Source organism: Dermacentor silvarum, chromosome 5 (assembly GCF_013339745.2).
Source record: "Dermacentor silvarum isolate Dsil-2018 chromosome 5, BIME_Dsil_1.4, whole genome shotgun sequence".
Lineage (NCBI taxonomy): Eukaryota > Metazoa > Arthropoda > Arachnida > Ixodida > Ixodidae > Dermacentor > Dermacentor silvarum.
In genome coordinates, this window is record NC_051158.1 from 10,654,669 (window position 1) to 10,674,630 (window position 19,962).

Sequence of the window (19,962 nt, forward strand, 5' to 3'; positions counted from 1 at the left end):
AGGGTGCAGAACATCGCTAGGGTGCCTCGATCAATGTCCTCCTCGGGTGAGGAGGACATCCAGACAATCTGCCGTTACCTACATTTGGTAATATGTTTGGTACGGCGTAGGCGCCAAAATCGGAAATAGTGGCGCCTACGTGAATATCCAAAATCTAAGTTGAAATTGTGCGCCACGGTGAGGTTCAGTATGCGGATAGTTGTGGGCACACGCTGCTCCACCGCAACCTTCGGATTGCAAATCATAAAAGAAGGAGCGGAAGCACCGCGAACGCTGTTTGATTGCCATTAACTCTGCTTCTGCTGAACGCATTTAAGACCTTTGTGCGCAAAGTATTTCTCAAATAGTCTAATTTAACTTCAAATGCATTTCTCGACTTCAATAAGAAGTGGTTCAGGGTCCCTTTAAAAGCAAACAACACGCTTAATAGGCTATGGGGAGTAGCATTTCCTCGTTGACCATAACACTTCAAAAACAAAAGCCATTTTATTCCTAACTAGAAATAAACCCATGGTCTCACTGCCACACTTAATCCTGGGCAACATTAAATTAGACATTGTGCCATCTAGTCTAGGTGTGATATTTCACGAAAACTGGGACAATCATATCAGTGATGTTGTTGCTAAACTTTCCAGAGCATTATAGTTGACTAAGCTGTGTGTTCTCTTGCCTACACAAATCAAGACACTAATCTATAACGCCCTATTTCAGTCACACCTCACATATGCACACATGGTGTAGGTTACCACCACCAACACAAATATAGCACCATTACACAGAATACAAAAAAAAAAAGGCGATTTGCATGGGCACCCCCCCCCCCCCCCCCCAAATGTCCTATTTCACACCACTCCTCTATTCCATTTACAGATGATAAAACCATGTACTTAACTTCATCACAACTTACTATTGCACCAATATGAAACACCGTAAGAGCAGTAACCCTTCCTTTGTCTCGCTTACCAATTTGACCTGGCAAGAAAAATGGTACCCCATGCGCAATGATTACTGGCACATTCCTCGATTCAGAACCAATTGCGGTCAGTGCAAAGCTCTCAACTCCCTAACCTAATGAACAGCCAGGCCAAAACTGACAATATCCATGCAGGTAACAGACCTAACATAAAATAAGTGTATAAATTTTGTTATGTAAATGACACAATTCTATCACAAATATACCCATAAACCACAAATATTTTATTGTTTCACTTACATGTTGCTATGGTATTTGGTATGGTATTGGTATGGCATATGTTCGGTATTGATTTTATTAATCACAAGAAGATTTGTACATTGTATTGGTAGTATTGGTATGCTTTGTGTAGTATATATATTATTGGTACGGTATGGTATTTTTGCTGTAGTATGTTTTTTCTATCCTTTTCTTTCTTTACTCTTTTCAACTTTCCATCTTTCTTTTCTTCATCCACTAGTCATATACTTGAGCCTGTTCGACATTTTATATGTACACATATGTACATTATGTGCGTATTCTGTACGCATTTAAAACAATGTGTACTCGCATCCCCCACTTGCATGTTTATGGGGCACAGTCATCTGTCAAGCCAACTGCGACTTTCTGAGTGTGTCCCCCGACACTCAATTGTCAAAATATTGATTTGATTTCATTTGACTCCAATTTTTCTATTCAAGTACATCTGAAAAGATGAGCAGCTTCTCATTAGAAAACCACTGAATGAATTTGGGTTAAGCTTGTTGTACTTGAAAAAGAAAGCTGAATTCTGCCAGCTTCTGTTATACATAACTTTATTTTTACATTAAAATTCTGGCCATTTTTGTAAAAACAAGGTTGATAGCCCAAGGTTGATAGCCTCCAGTCAGTTTTATTTTGCTAGACTCCCGAATCTGCCAAAATTGTCAAATCTGACCAATAGTTAAAGTTCAGTTGTCATTTCAGATGGTGCACGACGTTGCTAGTAGAAAAATTGCAATTGAAATGTTTTCGTGTAGAAAAACTGTCAATCAAATTGACAGATTTCTATAAGCCCGGTAACAAAAGAGTTGCACTAGAAAACCAGCATCTGGTCGAGAGGCATAGTTTCCCAAACTTTACCACTTCCAAGGCATGGTCAAGCTGTGCTTGCCCACGTGCTTGTGACAAGTCGCCAATGATGAGCTCAGCCCACCAAAAGTATATTTAATTCTCTTAAAATATAGAGCTGTTAAGGTTTACTTTTCCAATTAATCAGTTGAAATGTTTTCAATGACACTCAAAGCATTGCCTGCATTGACATTCGTAAACAGCAAGAAATTTGGCCACATTTAGTCAAATGTCAGTGCAGCAGCACGACACAAAAGGGGTGAAATGAGGTGAATGAGAAATAAATCAGATGTAATGGCTTTCTAATCGATGCAAGATTCAAACTTTTGTTCGAGCTTGAGAATTTGGACAACTGTGGACTTAGCAGTGTAACAACTGTGTACTGCTCGCTGGTACCAAATTACAATTACAGCACAAGTTGGCAACATTCCAGATAAATTCATAATTGCATGTCAAGGCTACCAGCACAAACTGCCATTCTGGTCATCATGGCACAAAGAATCCATCTGGGGCGGTATTCTGTAAGAGTCTACCTAGTGGACTGTCCATTTCGGCGGCCGTTGATTCGCTGCTGCTTGACGTGCAGGAAGGAGACTGGCTCGCACCTTCCTGCACATCAAGCAGCAGCGAATCAACGGCCGCCGAAATGGACAGTCCACTAGGTAGATGCTTACAGAATACCGCCCCTGCAACACCCTAAAATATATTCCTTTTAATTTCATTAAAACCTGCAATACTGTTCCAATCACTGGCATGTCCCAGTTTAATTCCATGTTTGAGGGTCCCGTTGCAATCTGACTTTGGGACCCTCGTCTGTATAGTATCGTTTACATAATCATTGTATTGAATGGATAATAAACAAACTGATATACATAATATTGGATCAGAGAGCAAACGGGGATATTCGATATTCCAATTGACATTAAGAGAAAAAAAATGCAGCTAGGCAGGCCATGAAATGAGTAGAATGGATAACCAGTGGACCTTTAGAGTTACAGAATGGATACCAACAAAAGGGAAGCGCAGTCGAGGCCGGCAGAAAACAAGGTGGGGTGATGAAGTTAGCAAATTTGCAGGTGCAAGTTCGAATCGGCTATCACAAGACAGGGGTAATTGGAGATCGCAGGGAAAGGCCTTTATCCTGCAGTGGACATAAATACAGGCCGATGATTGGAAATCCTTGTAGCCAATACACAAGGGGCAGGGACACAAGCGGCACATTTGTGTTATCCATTATAACTTTATTGGATATAATGTAACAGCACTACTGCGCTGTTAAAACACAGTTTAAAAGTAATGACATACGAACAACACAAGGTTTCACATAGCATGCCATATGTTAGGCTTTATGTACAAACTACAGGGCGCAAAAGAATTCAGACTGCAAGAAAATTGTTCTTGCACATTTCTCATGGCCTATGAATTCCCAACACTAATGGTACATGATGAGAAAAAAAAAACTGCACAGAATAATCAAAGGAAGATGCTATAAATTCTGTACAACTGCAGTGAAGGCATTTATGCAGGTAATGCACCTGTGAATGAAATTTAAATATGATAATGTACACAGACTCAAGAATAGATGGTTACATGATGATCAAAAAGTGAAAATCTGAAAGGGGCACACACTTTGTTCTGCTTCTACCTACACGAAGAAGCAATAGTGTAGCATATCTATTAAAATGAAGTGAATTGTTTGTCTTGTTGGTTTGACAAATATCAAGATAGCAGTGCAAGTAATTAAGGAAAAAAAGCACGGTAGTCTGCTCCAAAAAACACACGCGAGAAAATAATGTAGTGCACTAACTTAAGGGTTCAACACAAACCAAGCCTCTGTTCACCACATTCATGCAAAGCAACCACTTTGAGCAAACCGTGCCTAAGGTGAAGAACTGACCTGGATGAACACTGGGGTGCAGGAGCACTCCAACATTGGAGCACAAGTACATCAAGAAAGGTGAAATGTACGTTAAAAGAGCCTAGAATCTAAATACCAGCTACAATAATGATATTGGTCAAATGTATAAGAATGGGTAAAAATGTAAAAACTGACATGTACATATGCGGCCACTGCTAGCGGGAACACGGAAGCCTGCGGCAGCCCTCCACAGAGCACTACCGCCTTGCCAAGTCCAGCGGCGCAGGTGCAATCAAACCGATAGGTGAAGCGCCTGGTTCCTTGTCTGCTATGTTTTCTCCCCTTTGCCATGTGCGACGGTATTTGGACTGTGTGCACTCGCAGCTCTGAGTATTCATGCAAGTGCTCCACTTATCACTTTGGTTGCGCCGCCCTGCGGAGCATTGCCATGGGATGCCATGTTCCCACTAGCAGTGGCCTCGCCTGTGCAACTGCAGAGCAGCATGCATTTCTGTAGTTTATTTTCCAAGCACGTTAAAAAAATAAAAAGGCAAGCTACGAAGCTACCATCTTAAGATTTTCCAAAAATTGAGAAATGGCTCAGTCGCACACAAGGCCCCTTTTCGCCATGAGCAAGTCAAATCTCCTGTTGGAGCGCACTTTGCCTAGGATAGTGCGTGCCTTGTTCTGCCGTGTAGCCATGCGCTGGCTTGGCTCAATCCGCACTCGCACTGGCTCCCTCAGCGGCACAGTTTTTGCTTTGCTCACGGTCAGCTTCGGAATCCGTGATGCAGCTTTCGGCGTCTGCAGCACGCCACCAGCATTGGCCTTCGTGTTGGGGCGGGGTATGCGTGATGCCGATTTGGGTGTCTGAAGCGAACGACCAGCAGCGCTAGTGCCCACTAAGATGTTGCGGCGGGCAGTGCAGTCTACCACAGACTTCATTTTGGCAAACTCTGCCGCGTGAAGCTTGGAGAAGTTCGGCGTCTTCCTCACTTTGGATGCCGACTTTGGCACGGGGGTGTTAGTAGCTACAGCACGCTTTGGCAGCCCCGCACCCACGGGCTGCGCAGCTTCGGGGCTCGACGTTGCAGCAGCTGCGTCCGGGGCAAACGTCACGTTACTGTTTTCTGCAAGGACCAAAGTAACGTGAAATGAGCTGCCAAGGCAAACGCTCAGACATGGCAAGGCAACCATAGTAGGCTAGTTCCCATCTAAAGAGAAAGTTGTCATCCAACCGACAGTAGCATGACCTTACAATTTTTCAGAAAGAAAGGGTCACAGTTGAAATATTTGCCAGGTCCAAGAATCAAACCTGGCACTGACACCTTTTTAGGGTGTCAGTTAACAGGAGGCTAGTAGACTGCAGAGGAAGGCTGAATAAAACAACTCATAGCACAGAGACACTGAATATTGCAAATTCTGCAGAAATCCGCAAGGTCGATGAAGTTCCCCAGGACCAGGATTCATTTTCCTGAATTGTAAAGCTTTCTTTCTGAGGGACCTTCGGCAACTTGTACTGGAGTACAACCGTTTCATGAAACTTGTGCATTTTGCAGAGTTGATATGCTAGAGCTTGGTGATGCTGTCTTGACTCCTACTTTCACAATTAGGGTCCACACACATACTATAAGGAAAAGCACTCTCCTATGTGCTCCGTCGAATTGCATCTGGTGGCCACTTTTCTGACTTAGTTAACAGAACCCTCATATCCTCAGATTACTGTCGAAGATAACACATCACTGCAAAAATATTAAAAATCAAATTAAATCATGAGGTTTAATGTCTCTAGGCAACATGCAGGCTCAGAGGGATGCCGTGATGGGGTTTCTGGATTAATTCAGACTACCTGGGGTTTGTTAATCTGCACCTCAACCTAGGTACACAAGCATTTTGGCATTTCACCCCCATCGGAGTGTGGCCACCGTCACCGGGAATAGAATGCACGACCTAATGCTCAGCAGAAAAACGCAGCTCCAAAGCCACCATGGCGGGCAATGGTAAACGCCTGAATAAGATCAGAACTGAATTTGCATAGAACTAGCCATATAGTTCTGTGCAGCAGTTCTCGGCAATTTCATGTGGGGTAAATGTTGTGGGGCGAAATCACTCGCATGCAGCACACAAATAGTGCTCAATGAGAAAGGGAAAAATGTTCACTAACGTCGTGGCAACAAATACCACAGAATTATTCCGCCCATTTCTGGGTTTTGCCAGTTGGTAAAAATCCCAACCCGAAGGAGATACTGTTACTTACGCAGTCAGGCAAAAATAAAAGTCCGTGAAAGGAATACGCATCGGTTGGTAGCAGAAGACGGATCGAGTTTATTTTCCACAAAAAATGCAAGCAAGTGCCGCATGTGCACGAGAGGGCAAGCTCTCGGTCCCCGTCCGATGGCTCACATGCTGGGGGCGGCGAAAAATTCTCACAACTGCACTCGGGGTGGGGTCGCTTCCCGTTTCTGCTGCGATGGTGTGTCACTTGTACACAACATTTACCTCCCTTCTCAGATGGAGTCGCTGTAGCAATCCGGAGGATGTCGTTCCCACTGAGGTTGTGACGCTGCAGTCGTGTTCGACTTTGTTTCCACGCTTGCGTGATCAGGGGCACTGCCGATCTCTAGTTTGGTCTCTGGTGATTGCGAAACAGAGTGGCCTCCAACAACGTGGGGTTATCTGTTTGCAGCCGAAGAAAAAATTTGTCAGAATGCTGCTCACGGCAAGCGTGCAGCTGTCATCCTGTGTTGCCGAGAACTCCATCATTGGTGATATGGCGCTCCTGATAACATTGCGAAGCACGTAGCGCTCCCAGCATACGTTTCCCGGTAAACATTACTGTCGCCGCGGCAGCTTGCGACCTGGTAGGTGACGCATCTAGCCTTTCGTATATAAAGGAAGTTGCCGAGTCTTCTATGTTGTCTCACTCAAAGTGCCAGGCTTGATGTGATCGCAATGTTGGCATGCTAACCCACTAGCGCCTTTGACAAGTCACAATCAGTGCGCTAGTTTTTCTAATATCGCTCCCTCCATACAAATCAAATTCCCTCACAAGTTTCGAAAGAAAACTGCTTGTCCAGCAACATGTGTTCTCGACCCTGTGTTCTTGCTGCAGTTGGCACAAATTTCGTTCACTTTTGCTTGGGGCTGAATGTGCGCGAGTACTGTATCACACTCGCTCCCGAACATAAGTGCAGCTGGCGATTTGCTTGTTGATGTGGAGATGGTGGTGTGCTTTAGCAAGAACCAGGCCAGTCTACACGCGAACGTTCCGTTCTTGTTATTGGCTAATGCTTGTTTTGTTTCAAAAACCATCCTTTCTGCTAGACGATTCATTGCAGGATGATACGGGGCGCTTGTTAAATAGGTCATCTCATTGTCCTTTAGGAAGCTCTCAACTTTTGGAACAAAGGGTGGTCTTATCAACCACAAACTTTATTGCAATAGCAATTATATGGACACTCAGGGCTGATTTCTGCCATCGCCGTGAAGTTCCGTATAAAGTCCAAGAGCGATAAAATCGTCGCCGCGTACGTGCGAGTGAAAGTGTGCGAGGGCGAGCCGGCGAACGCAGCTCAATCTCGCCCAGACGAGAGGAAAGCTGACAGGAAACGTGCAGTCTTCTGTCGTGCGAAAGGCCGTGGGGGTATGGGCGGGAGGAGGGGGCATTGTTCACTGACAGCAACTGCGCATTTCGCGACCCCGCACATGGGGAACCACCCATCACGGCTCAATATCATGCGTGCTTACTTACTTCATATAGCTGTCTAATTTGCTATCGCAATCGATGCTTTGCCTTTTGGGCAAAACTGCGACTTTTGGGGGGGGAGCCTAAAAGATCAATTTGACAGACCGTATTGCACTTCCAACCATTTGCTGTACACACCCACAACAATTAACAACATTCTGCTTTCTACAGGGCCAGTTAAGTCTGCGTGAACTATGTTCCAAAGTGTTGCTGCGCATTCCCATTCAGGGACAGGTGGCCTAGCTGGCACCCTTTAGTGTTAACAAGTTGCACAGATTTTAACGAGCCTTTCAATGTCTGCGTCAACGCCTGGCCACCAGAAGTAACTTGGTGCACATGCCACAGAATTGTGGCCTTCATGGCCACATCGTTTGCATGTGCGAGTTCAATAAAGTCATTTCTTGCCTTTGTTGGAACTACCACCCTGGAGCCTCTAACAAGGCACCCCTCCTGTGCTCAAAGCTGTCTCAAGTTTTCTGTACAGTGAAAACTGTTCGTTTGACAGCTTATGCACTTCGCTGTTTGAGACAACCTCCACCACCTGGGAAGAAACAGTCCTTTTGAATCATTTGCGCAAGTTGACACGGCAAAAGCACAAAGCTAGGCGTGGTAGCCAAGATGAGCACATCTCCCGGGGATAAGGCTTATGAACTTGTTGCCCATGGCAGAATTCTGCTGAGAAAGTCCACATTTTGGTGCAGTCAGCCAGGCCTGCACACCAACTTGAAATCATATGTTGCCAGTTTAAGGTACCATTGCGTCATCCTTGGTGAAAGGACCCCAGGTGCTTGCGACCCATTATTATGGTCCTGTGCCGTTCAGAAATGTACTTATGCCGTAGATTACTGCTGAACCCTCTTTGTCGAGCTGGGAGTAGTTCTTTTCTGCACTTCCCAGTGCTTGTGATGGAAAGGCAATGGGTGCCTCTCGGTAAACAGTGTCTTCATGAACGAATACGGCACCGATGCTGTCCAGAGATGCGTCCACGGACAAAAGGGGTTTTGCCTCGTCGTAGTTAGCAAGTACTCCAGATGCACTGATCTCTTTAAGTGCCTTGAAAGTGGCTTGATGCTTGCTCTCCCACTTCTGCGACGCGTTATTCTCTAGGAGCCTATACAATTTCAGGGCAACTGTCGCTCTATTCTCTGAAAGGTGGTCGTCAAATGAAATAAGGCCCAGAAGAACTCTTAGGCATGTCTTGTCAGATGGTTCGGGTGCTTGAAGTAGAGCCTCAACATTTTATTGCGATAGCAATTATATGGACACTTCAACCGGATTTCTGCCGTCGGCGTCGCCGTGAGGTTCCGTATAGATAAAATCTTCGCCGCGCGCCGTATGCCCCAGAGGCAGCGTGCGGGGTACGCGCGCTATCACGGAGAGCGAACGCACTCAATCTCCCACGCGCAAGCAAGGAAGCGGAAAGCCAGCGCCGGCACTTCTCTGCCAACAACCTCGTCCGCACAGTCTCTTATCTCTCCCACGCGCAAGCAAGGAAGCGGGAAGCCAGCGCCGGAAGGAGCGGGGGGGGGGCACACTTCTACGCTGCTAATAACCGCGCTCGTCGTTCGACCGCACCGTCTCTTATCTCCACACGGCTCTGACCTTTATGCGCATTCGCCGCTCAGTTTCCGTTGAAGCGATAGACCGCACGTACCTTCGCCCACTCCTGTGGCGTATATATCCGCTCGCTGCCAGCGTTTTGACGGTCGTTGTCTGCAGTCATTCAGTGTGATCTATTCATGTTTGTTTGTGCGCGCTCACACCACGCTTCTTCCATCAGTAATAGTCGGGCCACATTTTCCAACGCACGCTACACATGCAATGCTGCCCGGGTCGGCAGTGCAGCGCTACAGGTGTGTCCCTTCGCACGCGCTGCCCACGGGAAGCGCTTCTCATCAACACCACCGTTTCACACGCGCCTTCTCGTGGTCATCGAGTCTCTCTTCATGTCGGTCTACTTACGCCGCAGCACACCTGCTTACTTAATCAGCTCATGTTTACTACAATTCATATTGCTACCAAAGCCGCTCACCTTACTTCGTATGACATTGCTGTGTTGCTATCGCATTCATCGCTTCGCCCTTAGGGCGAAACTGACATTTTTTGTCACTGGTGTGAACACCATTGGCGTCAGTTCGTTGTCCCATAAACTCAACTGATGCTATTCCAAGGCAGCACTTACGTTTCTTGAGGTAACTCCTTTCTCCCTTAGCCTCGACGGAACCCGATTCAGATGCTGCGAGAGCTCATGTGTGCCTTTCCCACTGACAATATATTGTCAAAATAAACTCGCGGCCAGAATCCCAGCAAACGTTGTCTCCATCGTGCGCTGGGAGATAGTTGGTGCGGTGGAAATTCCAAATGGGAGGTGTTCCACCTCGACTAGTCCTCTTGTGGTGTTGACAGTGGGCAGTGTTGCTGCTTCATCGTTGACTTTCAGTTGTTCACATGCCTGGTATAGATACAACGTTGAGAAGAGGGTTCCACCATGTAGGTTTGCGAAAACTTCATCTATAGTTAGTAGGGAGTATGATGCCCACTTCGCTGCTGCGTTAACACTACAGAACGACACTGTCATATTCTTCCAAACAACAACCAATGAGGTTGCCCATTTGGTATGCTGCGTTGGTTTTAGGATGCCCTGGCACTGTAGACGATCAAGTTTGTCTGCCATTGGCGCTAGCAGCACCAACTTAACCGCCGTGCTGTCTTCAAGTTCCAGGTGAACCAAAGGACCTGTGTAGCTGCTGTCTTTTTTAACCCATTAGCGCCCACTGTACTCGAATTAGTACACTTGGTTTCGCATCCCTACCTCTTCAACAGCTGAATATTTCCTTTTGGCTATTTCTGTTTCTTGTACCCAGAAGGCACGGACATGCACCCTAACACTGGATAGAATCTACTGTTTATTCTATATCTAAAAATTCTACTCCAATTTCAGCAAAACTGAACTCGTGACGAATTGGGATGTGTACTTGCTTTTCATTTAGTTCTGCTCGCCTGCTTTATATATTTGCTTTGTGCTTTTCAGTGTTTCTTTCTGGGGTTTTACGCGCCAAAACCAGTTCCGATTATGAGGCACGCCGTAGTGGAGGGCTCCGGATTAATTTTGACCACCGGGACTTCTTTAACGTGCACTACAACACAAGCACACGGGCATTTTGCATTTCGCCTCCATCGAAATGCGGCCGCCACGGCCAGGATCGAACTTGCGCTCAGCAGCACTTTTCAGTGTTTAGTACATACGTTGAGCATGTTCGAAACAAACTCAAATCTACGGCTTCATTTTGAAGAACAGAACACACATTCGAAGTTTGGTGTACGTGATATATTACAGTGGGCGTTACCAGTTACAAATCTGCATTTTTTTTAGTTGTGTTCCAGCATGAATACATAGTTTTGCTTTGGCAGGAAGCCGTTTTGTCGCTTGCGCGATGCTCTCGATGCAGGCGAGTGTAGCAAACATAGAAGAGGGCAATGATGTTGCGATTGTGCCGCCAGAACCAGCTGTATATACGGATGAGGAGGAAGGCGACGACGACAACACCGATGCTTTCGCCGTGAACGACCTCGGCGTTTTGTGTAGGTTAGCAAAGCCTGCAACAATTTTCTGCCAAAATAGTTGCATTGAAATAGCGTTATTGAGGACACCCATTAGACGTACTCACAACGTCAGCGTTGTGTTGTCATGCCTTCCGGGCATTACTATATGTGCATTTGGACGCTCGTGACTGATGGTCACGGTCACTACCCGGAAAAAATCCGATAACAGCTGCAATGCCGGTTTTGTCACGCCAGAGCATCGTGGAGATGCAAGAAGCGCACAGGCACTTTGTGCCTCGAAAAAAGGTGCTTCAACATTTTTATACAAGGAGGTAGGAGTGCTATGACAAGTACCTTGACCAGTGAAACCCCATGCGCCCTGTTTACTAGATGTAGTACACCATTATAACTTGAGAACTAATCAACATTTTTGATAATTTTTTAAGGACATGATATTTGTGCTATTCTTTCCTTATTCACAAACTTTGAGGAAAATTGCACTGGCAGTTTTATCATGGGTCATAATGGGTTAAATACACCTGTGTGGTGTCCGAAGACCTCTGTAAGCTCCAGTTCTGACTCTCCAACATTGTTGAACCCTTTCACCAGAATGTGCAGTGCCGAAAACCAGTCTCTTCCGAGATGGTTGTACCCAGTGCCCTTCATAACCAGCAACAGAAGCACATAGTCCTTTGATCTGAACTTCACATGAAACTTTTGCAGAGCCCAGGACGCGTAGCTCTTCACCTGACCATTTGCACAAGTTGAGAAGCTCGCTTAAAAGCCGGGGAGTTTTTCTTCCACGCTGAGCTGTACATGTCCTCGCTCCTGAGAGAGCAAGCCACACCTGCATCTACCTCAAACTGGAGTGGCTTCCCCTCCACCCTCAAGTCCTCGAGAAACTTGAGGCAGTGTGTCCACTCAGCGGCAGATAGTGTACTGACACTGTGCTCTTGTTGCTTGTTATTGAAGTATTGTTCCTTATTTATTTTTTTTCACGATGAGGGCACACTCGATGCGACTTTTTTGGGGAGAACAGGAACAGTACTCTGCCGTCTCGAAATAGCCATAGCCTCCTACATACTTTCTGTGCAAGCGCAACCACTCCGGGAGCACCGTTCAACCTCCTTGCATGACCTTCTCACAGGTCACCCGCTAGGTGCGCTGCTACCCGAGAATAGTTTGCTAGCCGCCGTGCATAGTTAAAGGCATGAAAAATTGCGTGTGCGCATCTACATTAGTGTCAAATCGAGACAATATTCATTTGCCTCGCCTGCTGACGGTTCGCTGCTTTGCCGAGAGATCACCTATCTGCAGAAGCCCACCGGCTGGGAAGAAACTTGTCTTCAGCCTTCGATTGATGCGGTGAGCTGCGGCAGGGTATTGAAGGACTGTGGCGACACTGTCGGTGTCACATTGAGGACGTCTAGCAGCAACACAAATGAGAGCCTTCTAGCCGAAAAGAAGACATCGTGGTCACGAGTGAGTTATGCTACTTTAAGTGATTTGATGGGGCACTTTGCGAGTTGATACCCAGTGGTATGGCGTATTGTTGTGGACCTGGACGCACCTCGCACAGTAAGATAAAGGTCCCAGGCATCTCATTTCATGAAACTCTGAGCGATGAAGAACTTCGAGAGAAGTGGCTCAAAATTGGAATGCGTCAAACATGGAATGCGTCAGATACTTGCTGAGAGAGATGCACTCTTTCGATTTGTTCCGACTAGAAAGCTCTCGTCTGACCCCACTGAATCTTTTTTTTTTTGGATGGTTGAGGCCAGCTGGAAGCAATGATCAGACAGATTCACGAGCAGTTTTGTGCGGAATAGAAAAGTCTGAAGACAGGCATTGCGTCAATATCGAAAAGCAGCAATGTGATGAACAGCACATGCTCGTCGCTACGCGGCAACTGAGCGTAAGCACTACGCCAGAACCATCCGAAGGATTTCCCAACGAGGCAATAGCAGAAGCTGGTGAACCACATTACCTGCGCAAAAAAAAAAAAAAGCGCTTCCTCCATTCTCCAGAATGCGCAGCACTAGCGATGGTTGGCAGATACCTGTTGAGAGCTGTTTGAGAGTGGGCGTCTTGCAAAGAATGCCTCAGTTTGTTGACAAAGCCCAAGCCCTCGGCGCCATCAGATTCTCTCATTAGGCTTCAAGACAAAGGCGGTCTGTTATATCAGTCTAACTCGTTGTGCTCAACTATTTGCACAAGTATATTGAAGTAGTGCTTGCTAAGCGAAGACAATTTAAGCAGCCGCTGAGGGAGACTGTCGTGAATGCTGCTCAAGTGCTGCGAGAGCGTGAACTATTTGAGTGTTCAGTGCCTGAGCATCACAAGAGGCTGTTTGAGATTATGCTGACAAAGTTCTTCCGCCCTCTATTCACTAATTTTGCGCTGAACGGACAACAACGACATTGCAAAAGTTTTTTCACAGAAGCCCCTGTCATGAAAGCTCCACAAACTTTAAATCCAAATGATGGCAATAAAAGTGTTTGTCGTGCAGTTATTAGAGCTGATATTGTTTTTTTCCACACTGACATACAAAACATATGTAATAATAAGCAGAAGTAAAATGAAGCTTCATAGTAGTACAGATGATTTAGAAGAACTTCTTGCTGGGCGAGTCGGTGCATAACTGTGCTCTATATATTGCGGATATTGCGCTCTATCCGTTTATGTCTTTTTTCCTGTGTTTGTCCCATGTGTATGCGCAACGTTTCCCAATATAGTACAGATGAGAGCTGTGGATTTCCTTTTATCGTTTTTTTTTTTCTGCGGCAGAGGCAATTTGCAGCGGCCTGTATGCATCTGTGTCAGCGTGAAACGCCCGCAAATGTTGTGAAACAATAGAATCGACACCAATAAAAAAAATAATATATATAGTTATACTACAGGGCACGCCGCGGTAGAACGTCCTGTACTTCTATTCTGGGGTAGCACCACCAAACGGTGGTGAGCAACGGAACTAGGGCTGACGACCGGTTCTCTCCGTTCTCGGCGCCAATGGGCAAGCATGAAGTATATAGGAGGCTATGAAATAGCATGGTGCAGGGTCATGCTCGATAGCAATGTCATGCCGACGAATGTTTGCTTCCTTGCTTAATTTGCAACGTCCTGTTAATTTCCCCTGAGTTCCCTTGATTCCTTGCTGATGATTTGACGCACTTTCCACTGACAGGGCTAAGTCCAGAGCGTGTTAGAATGTCAGGCTTCTTTCCGTGAACAGTCTCTGCTGAAGATGTTCGTCCCAGATGCCACAGACGAAGCTGTCACAAAGTATCACACCTTGTGGCAGCATAGCTGGGTTGGCTACTGAATTGGTTGCTTTCTTGTAGGGCAACGTCAATGTTGCAGCCTTCGGCAGCACTCCAAAGTTTCAGTGTGCTGTCAAGCTTCTGAGGGCTGCAAAGTAGCTGCTGATCGACTTGGCTGGCTTCGGTCGGATCTTTAAAACACATACCAGCTGTAAAGGCGTGATGGCCTAGGGTTAAAGTGCCACCGGAGAAGTGCGACTAAATCATTGAAGCCAACTTCTCCCGGGGTCATCGGTGCAACCAGTACACACACACACACACACACACACACACACACACACACACACACACACACACACACACACACACACACACACACACACACACACACACACACACACACACACACACAGTCTCGAAAGTATCGTCACCACAAAGCGCAAGGAAAAGCACCCGCTTCTTCACTTGACAAAGTAAAAGTCAAGATGCTGGATCCACGAGGCCCACGATTTGCCCGAGAAAGGCTTGTAGTGGACAGTGTGCTTCGTGTCCGCAGAACAAGAAGCTCGACATCATGGCCGCAACATCAGCTTAGTTGCCCCGACGAATAAATGGTTACTTGTTTCGAGTCTTCTGTTCCCACAAGTTGGTGACTCGGACGCGATTCGAACACGCAACCTTCTGATCTGGAGTCACGATGGCGCCGTGCATTCCTCCTGTAGCCACGGCCTTAACATGACGAGCTTCGCAACTCCTGCCTTATCGCCAGTGTCATGTACGGGGTCAAGCCCTATCTGACTGTGTTTGTTTTCTACAGAAGATGCAAGGCGAGAGGCGAAACCCTCAGTCCCTGTCAGGTGGCCCAGATGCTGGGGGCAGTGAAGGATTCTCAAAACTGCACACATGGTGGGGTCGCTTCCTGTTTCTATTGCGGTGGTGCTTCCTCCAGCTGAGGAGCGGCGGTGCGTCGCTTGTACAAAATAGACACTGTTTTGCAGGCATAATTTAATCAAGTTAATTTAAAGCTTCATTCAAAGTAAATTCAGGAGTTTTACATGTCAAAAACACGATTTGATTATAAGGCATGCCGTATTGAGGGACTCCAGATGAATTTTGACCACCTGGGGTTCTAACGTGCACCCAATGCATGGTACACAAGCGTTTTTGCATTTCGTCGCCCCCATCGAAATGCGGCCGCCGCGATTAGCTCCAGCGCCCTCGGGCACAACGCCATAGCCACTACGCCACCACAGCAGGCATGCATGGTCTTGCCACACACAAACACAGCTTGGCAAATGTTATGACTAAACAGAGGAACAGCGCATGGGGAAGGACAAACTGAATGAACAAGCACATTGTTCGTTCCATTTGTCCTGCCCGATGTGTTACTGTAGAGTACTTCAACTTTGTGTAATGTCAGCCACAATGGGCTCTCATAGATGCTCGGCACAGCAACGCTACAAACATCCCAGTGTGGCATTCGACATGTACAATTTCTTACTGAACAATTTTGACACGCGCTTCATCAGCCTATGTAGTTACGACATGAAAAGCAAGGGTGCCCAGTGCCTAAAGTCAGCGTCAGGTTTACAGCACTCTGACTAAGAACAATGCGTGGCTTTGTCATCACCCCTTTGAAGCTTTCAACAGGGGCTGTATTCTGAAACTTTCCACTTAGGCGAAATTTCTTTTGGCGCGCGCTGATTGGCTAGTTAAGCAAAATTGAATGACGTCGGGCTCAACCAATTTTGCTAAAACAGCCATTCATCACGCGCCTGAAAGCGAAAAAGAAATTTCGCCGAAGTGGAACGTTTCAGAATACGGCCCCAGATTTGCAAGCATAACACTATATTCACATATGCCGCAGGTGTTGCAACAGCAGAGTACTTCAATGCGGCAACTTCACAACTTCAGTGCACAGCCGTTAGCTAGGAGCCCAGTAGCATTCCGCAACCATTGGTAATGTATTTAGAAAATTAAAGAAAACCAAGGAGACAGTGCAAAGATGGATGTGCGGAATGACAAGTAAAGTGCCTGGAATTAATACACTTGAGTCAAAGCCACTGTAACAGCAATTCAAAAAAAGAATGCAAAGAGGGTATTGTCACGTTCTAGAGTCACATCGACGAGCAGGCGACTAAATACCGACTAGGATCCAAAAGAGGAAAGAATGCCACCGAAGAAAGGTCACAATAATGTTAATAAGGCAACCCTAAAAAGCCGACTATGCTACGTGACCAATTTTTACACTTCGCCCTGGTCAGTATAACGCCCCCACGGGCGAACAGTCAATTCGTCAATTCGCCAGCATATAAGTGTCGGAAAACTCGGAAAGCTAGTCAACAGAGCGGAAAGCCGTTTAGTAACTTGTGGAGTCAGGCGCTCGGCGAGTGGACTACCCACTCTACTAAATTAATGCGAATTCAATATCACGCTATATCTGTGCAGAACGTAAATGTGCACAAAAAAGGAAAGAAACGCACCTTTGCCCTTAGCCAGCCCGCAGGCAACGGACTGCCGGATGAACTTGACAACTTTGGCCTTCTTCGGGTTGCCCTTGCAGGTGTACCCAAGCTCCCGGGCCAATGCTAGGAGCTCGGCGTATTTCTGAGACTCGAGTTGCTCCAAGCTTTCCATGACCTAAAGCATAGAACCAACCTAAAGAGCGGCCACAGAACGGCTGGAGGAAGTGCGTGAAAGTGCGCCGAAATTTAAAAATGTCACGTTAGCGTTATCACGTGACCCAAAGTAGCCCTGCAGAAAATATTAAAAATAAAACAAGCGCCATGCTATAACTAATAATTATGCAAATATTATCATTTATTTTAAGAATTGTGAAATAATTTTGTTTAATAATATGTAATTTTTTGGTAATTTCTAATGGCATGGCCCCCGACGCCCCGACGCGCGGCGTGGCGCGGCGACGAAACCACAGACGAAACTAGAGTGTACAAAGTTGGTGCTATGAGTGTACTATGAGTGTACTAGCCATGGAGCTAGTACCTCCATGGTGCTAGCTAACGAAACTGAGCTACCCTAACTGAGCCAAACACCACTAAAACGTGCAGAAAGAATCCATCCGCGTTTTGCTCGCTTTGCCAATGCTGATGTATAAGTTTATGCGAAAGCTATAATTTTGTGAATTTCTGAGGTTGTGGCCGCTGCCTCATCCGCTTTTTCGTTGCCCAGTACAAAGGCAACGATGTGGTGTAAGTATCTGCATAATGCTGTTAACATAGATTATGGCCAGGTGGTAGTTCAAACTGGTTTTCCTCATGTGCAGACTTTGCAAAGCTGCCTTCAAGTCCATAAAGATGATCCAATGTCGCGAAATATGCAGGACTAGGTATCTGATCGCACAAATTAAGCTTGGCTAATATCTAGATGATGTTCTTTTTTTTTTTTTTTTAAGTGATAAGATAATTTTTTTTTTCTATGGAGGGCACAAAAAAGGCACAAGATGAGTTTTGGGGGCATTGATGAGCCATCATGTGTGCCGTGTTCAAATGTAGTGCTGTTTGTAGAATAGCCGCTCGGGACATAGCTTTTTGGGAATCTATATATCGGTGATAAACTGTCGTATGCAAATCAAGAGATTAATTAAATTATGGGGTTTTACGTGCCAAAACCAGTTCTGATTATGAGGCACGCCGTAGTGGGGGACTCCGGAAATTTGGACCACCTGGGGTTCTTTAACGTGCACCTAAATCTAAGTACACGGGTGTTTTCGCATTTCGCCCCCATCGAAATGCGGCCGCCGTGGCCGGGATTCGATCCCGCGACCTCGTGCTCAGCAGCCCAACACCATAGCCACTGAGCAACCACGGCGGGTGCAAATCAAGAGATGACATCGTCCATGGAGCTAGGCAGTGTGGTGGCATTATTTGCTGTGCTTGCATGTGTGAAAGAGGGCACGTATCTGCTTGTGGCTACTCCATGACAAACACTTAAATCTCTGTGCTATACGATGGGGAAAATAGCCAACAGTAAACCCTTTGTTAAAACCAAATTACTATGTTTGAGAACTTTCTAAAGCGCAATGAAAAGATGGAAGCTGCCTTTTTGTTGCACTTTAAAAAATTCTCAGGATCAATGTCAACCAGCTAGCCCACTTGTTGTTCATCTTGCTGCAGTATAGTTTATTTGAATTCTGTCAGGTGCCTGACCACACAGTGTGCATGTGTACGTTTTATACAGGATAAATTGCTGTCTTAAATTGAACAATAAACTGAATGAAAAGTTGTACCCTTGCATGCATTGTATATCAAACATGTGCATGCTAGCACAAATATACAGTTGCAAGACTGTGGGGGCAGCAAATATCTTTTTAGGCCTTAATTTTAAACGTTAAGGCCATGCTGCACTCATCCTGCCAATCTGTGCATGATATTGACAAGGACATAGTCCTTGTTAACAGTGCACTTTTCTTTGGTTCAATTAATCTTCAGTAAAACGTGTGTCAGCTGATTCCACCAATAACTGGTGTTCTTGGGCATACCACCATGTAGTCTACATTTAATTGTTTTGCTGTTGTGAGAGTAGAGAATAGTATTGCAGACTTCAATTGTACATTCAGAAAAACTCCCTGCTGACGTCTTACTCCATGTTACCGTTGCACACGCGATAAACCTCGCAATTAATATTTTTTTGAAGGAGAATGCAAGAACTTGAGTGCTCTAGGGTTAAAGCCATATCCCACCTGCAATATAAGGAGAAAGCAGCAGCGCACGCAGCTGTAAATAACCTCGTACCACTGCCTTGCTTTTTCGTGCTCTGACTTGAGTGGCCTTTGAGCATGTTGCAGAGCTTTGTTGCCTACGCCAGCTGTCCTGATGCTGTTAGAAAATACCACTGAGTTGTGTTGGACTCCTGGCAGCTCCATGGAATAAGCGGCTACCAGTGACAATGCGAACCTTATACTAGAAGTGCACAAAGTAGTAAGATCAGAAAAAAAAAAATTGTAAAGGAATTCAGTACTCGCAAAAATGCTAACTTATCTGACTTTTGTCAGACCTAAGCTAGAATACACATGCTCTGTTTGGGGCCCACACCAAACCGCCCTTTCTAACACTCTATAAGCAGTTAAAAATCGTGCAGCTAGTTTTATTTATTCTGATTATTCATACCACCACACTAGTGTCTCTCAGCTAAATTAAAAGCAGGAATTTCCAATCTAGATATAAGGCGTCATGTTTTTAGACTGTCTTTATCACACATTTTATCATTCTGCGTCTAGTACTTCAGCCATCATTCCAGCGCACCGTCAGTCTTGCCGATTACGTCATGAAAAATCTGTGTACCCTCCGCCTGCCCGGACCACTGCGCACCTACATTCTTTCTTTGTGAAGACTGCCCAGGACTGGAATGACCTTTCTGCCAACGCCGTGCACCACTCCAATCCACATCATTTCAAGGCTGCCATTGAGTCCACATTTCAGTGATCACCCAGCCCTCGTGTAATACACCACACCGGGGGCCTTTGAGGTAATAATAA

The 19,962-nt window shown here is 45.9% G+C and overlaps 1 protein-coding gene across 1 annotated transcript; it reads right to left on the reverse strand.

Moving 5' to 3' along the window:
- Positions 1-3,288: 3,288 nt before the first annotated feature.
- On the reverse strand, positions 3,289-17,184 carry LOC119452878 (uncharacterized). The gene is made up of 2 exons (XM_037714829.2): positions 16,952-17,184; positions 3,289-5,050 (listed from the first exon to the last, which is right to left on the reverse strand). Exons 1-2 carry the CDS (start codon positions 17,103-17,105, stop codon positions 4,521-4,523), a joined length of 684 nt encoding a protein of 227 aa, XP_037570757.1. The 5' UTR covers positions 17,106-17,184; the 3' UTR covers positions 3,289-4,520.
- Positions 17,185-19,962: the final 2,778 nt, after the last annotated feature.

Excerpts from the sequence above, each read along its gene's own strand:
- LOC119452878 (XM_037714829.2), bottom strand. The coding sequence starts at position 17,105 with ATGGAAAGCTTGGAGCAACTCGAGTCTCAGAAATACGCCGAGCTCCTA. Across the intron at positions 5,051-16,951 it reads CGGGCTGGCTAAGGGCAAAG|AAAACAGTAACGTGACGTTT; the intron begins GTGCGTTTCTTT and ends TGGTCCTTGCAG.